Source organism: Buceros rhinoceros, unplaced genomic scaffold (genome assembly GCF_000710305.1).
Source record: "Buceros rhinoceros silvestris isolate BGI_N320 unplaced genomic scaffold, ASM71030v1 scaffold31872, whole genome shotgun sequence".
NCBI classification, from domain to species: domain Eukaryota; kingdom Metazoa; phylum Chordata; class Aves; order Bucerotiformes; family Bucerotidae; genus Buceros; species Buceros rhinoceros.
In genome coordinates this window covers 1-3,585 of record NW_010398830.1, presented here as the reverse complement: position 1 = coordinate 3,585, position 3,585 = coordinate 1, and the positions used below count along the sequence as shown (strand labels likewise).

Sequence of the window (3,585 nt, the reverse complement as noted above, 5' to 3'; positions counted from 1 at the left end):
AAACAACCCGTATAAGGAAGTTTGTTTCTAAAATAATGGAAGGGTCTGGCATGGGCTCCTACTGCACACTTACAATGAACTAATGTTACGTTTAGTAAAGGCCTTACTCTGGTTGTTGCAATGCACCTCACTGGTGATCTGTATTCTTCTTCCATTTTGGTCAGAGCTATAATGGTTTCAGCAATAGCATTCTTTGTCACCCGGGACCAAGCTTCTGACAGATGACCCTGTTAAAGGGGAAACTCAATTTATCGCACCTTTTATTAATATTAAGAACAACTAGAATTGTAATTAGAGCTGCTACAAGCAACATCAGGCTAGGATCTCAAGTTAGAATAGAAAAGGAAGAAGTCTGGGATGACTTTGAAATAACGAGGTGTTTTCCAATGAATGGAAAACTGGTAAAAATCAGCCCAAATAAACACTCAGGTGACTGAGTGACATAGTCTCTGAGTTACTGGAGTAACCAACTTGGAGTAGGCAGAGGGCATATGATTTGAAGAATGAAAGTGTGTATTCCTAAAGCACTGCGCCCCCCTGCCCTCCACCCCAGAGAGAGAGGGATGGAGAGCCGGAGCACAAATAAGTGACTGAACAGCACACAAATTACAGTGGGTTCCCAGACAAATCAGCTTCACTTGCCTAGCTCAGGCTTCCTGAGTAATCTCCACAGTTTCTATACTTAGAAGAAATAAAAAACAGTACACAGGACACATCAGAACTATAATGTACTTTCCAAACCAACCCTGAAGATTGAGCCTATGGCACTGAATCACACCCTAAAGTTCCCGATTCCTTAAATTCTTAACGTAATCTTTAAATTTCTATACCTCATGCTAAAGATGACAGAAATAACTGAGACTTTAAAAAGGAAGCTACAGTAACTAATTCAGATGTAGGCAATTACACGTTGCATATGTTGAAAAAATGAACAGAATCACATTTGTAACTCCTATGGCTAGTAAGACTGATGCTGCCCTACTGATAATAAGCAGCTCTAAAAAGCCTCAAATAAAGCTTTTTAAAATAGGACCTCTCTATTTTTCACCCTGCTTTGAGCAACAGGGATGAACTCCCAAACAGGTTTTGAGCACGCCTAAACCACAAAGGTCCCTTAGAAACATTATCAAGAAATGTCACTACACCCACCCTTGAATGGCCTCAGTCATATCTCCCTCATCTAGAATGAAAGTGAATAGTTCAAATCTCTTCTTCATACAAGAGGAGAGGAGGCTGTTTTAGTTTGACTACTGAATACTTCAGAGTACACTCAGTCCCAACCACTCCTTTAGGAGCTACACTTTACATAAGCAATTCAGAATCTGCTGGAAGAGGGATTTATATCCACATCTGTTTGACCTGATCCCTTTCTTTTTTGTGATAAATAGTTACATATTCATTCCAAGTAGAATGGCTTTAACAAGAGAATTCAAGACTCACATCGGTATACCCAACAGGCAGCACTACTGGAAAACTATCAGGATAGTTCTCTGGATATGCATGCCAGTTGCCATATCTGACTCCAGAGCTTTAAAAACTTTGCTACTAACTTCTGCACTGGTTTGGAAGTACCAGGTACTAGCAAATGCCACAGTCTCACGGGTGACGGTCTTGAGTGGCTGGAGGAGCTGCTTAGACAAAAATACAAGCATCTGATTCTACTCAGCTGACCATTTTCTATTTCTACTAACCTCTTTCTTTTATTCCTGGCAAAGGTATCTGCTTAGTTTAGTTTTAAGTAGCTGTTAAGGGACAGGATCTCCCATCATCATGGGAACCAGAATCCCATAAAACAAAGGCCAAGAATTTACTTCAAAACACTTGCCTAGTACTTGCCCAGCATTTGAAAATGCTGTAGAAGAGAATCTGTTATTTCCCCTGTGGTTTTCCCACTTACCCAAAGCATACCCACCAACAATGGCTACCAAATGATACCAGCAACAACTCTTACCAAAAAAACCTTGAAGAAATTACACCCCGCCTCCCCAATTAATTCCCAATACAAGCTGCATCTTATACACTGAAAGAAGTGGGATGCCTGAGAAAAATATACAGGCATATACATACACAGGGCACCATGTTAAACCCAGCATTTACTATCTTCTGAATACTTATCTTTGCAACTGCTATTTTTTTTTGGTTCTAGTTTTTTAAACTCAATTTTCTAAAATGTTGATAAAGTAAGCAGAAACAAAAATCCATCATGTGGAATCACAGTCCTATGTAAACCAGACCTTTCCCCTCTAGTCACTGGAGCAACTGAAGCAAAGATTAAGTGATCATTTTATGCATGAACCCGCACTGCTGAGGGATGAGACACGCTTTAATTGTAAATCTTAAAGATGAACGATGAGATTCTGAAATCTTGTGGTCGGAATCAGCAATAGCAATTGCAGAGAATTCCCATTCAGCTTCAGCAGCTTTGAGAAGCGATCTCCTTTATCTAAGCACAGTGAATTGTTTAGAAAATAGGACTCCAAAGCTGAACATACTGAAACAGCTTTCAAAGGGTAATCACAGAGGAAAATCTGGGTCATTTCGAACATCTCACTGAAACAGGTACAGAATTGAGGGAAACAAAAACAACCTCCCAACCAAACTCCTTTCCCTAAACAGATAAAAATCCCTCCCCCCCTTTTTTTTTGTGCCAATAGTGTTTTTTGGGAAATAGCCATGTCGCTTTTCATCAAATTCTTCAGCCACAAAGTCTTGCCTGAAGCAGATATACCTATGGAAAATTTCAACCCAGGAGATTAAAATGATAAACGATTATAAATGCAGATTTCAGTGAGACGGAAAGAAGTCAGTGTTAACATGCAGTCTTAACCAGAAACCCCACATATAAAATCTACATAGAGTTACGTGAAAACTACATTATTACCTTACTTCACAGACAACTTTTACTTTTCAGTTTGAGTTCTAAGTACTCAAGACTTACATTATTAACTTGAAAGTCTAATTTTTTAGAGAACGATGCACAATTACTATTTGCTTCGTAAACTTCTGGTACCAGTGACATGTTTAAAAGCTTATTTCAAAACTTTACTTCTGTTTAGCAGCATCAGAACTCCGTTCCTACTGCTTCTAGGCCTACCTAGACTCTACTTTTTCCTCTTGATATCAACTCACATTTAATAGCTTAACCAAATACTGACTGTAATAGAAAGTAATGAAAAAATGAACTCATGATTATAAAATATTTGAATATTCTCCACACATTTAAAAGATAGAAACTTACTGCTGCCATGTCTTTAATGAGTTTAATAATGATCTCTGAAATCTGTGTAGGTGTTGAACCCTTCATCCACCAATGGCTTTCACCTCGACGAATATAGCTGCAAAAGACACATGGTAATACATGAAATTAATCCAAGTAGTTAGTTGCTATTTGTCAAAATCCACCACAAAGAAATAATGCACATATTCAGCATAGCGTAAGTTGTTTTTTTTTTAAATGTAACTCACTAATTACTTGACAAACTGTCAAAGTGCAATTTTTTCCTTTTATAAAACAAAGATTAAAAAGACAACAGAACTGACTTCAAATAAAGTAATTTTTTGTGCCTTGAGCTTGAAATTTTTATA

General features: G+C 37.9%; 1 protein-coding gene across 1 annotated transcript in view; it reads right to left on the bottom strand.

Moving 5' to 3' along the window:
* LOC104489132 (E3 ubiquitin-protein ligase MYCBP2-like) overlaps nucleotides 1-3,340 on the bottom strand; it is a gene marked incomplete at its 5' end in the record, with an annotated part of 17,310 nt that extends 13,970 nt beyond the window's left edge. The window contains 2 exons of the mRNA XM_010131253.1: nucleotides 108-227; nucleotides 3,239-3,340. Coding sequence (XP_010129555.1) covers nucleotides 108-227; nucleotides 3,239-3,340 — 222 coding nt within the window. The remainder of the gene's footprint in view (nucleotides 1-107; nucleotides 228-3,238) is intronic.
* Between the last annotated feature and the right edge of the window lie 245 nt (nucleotides 3,341-3,585).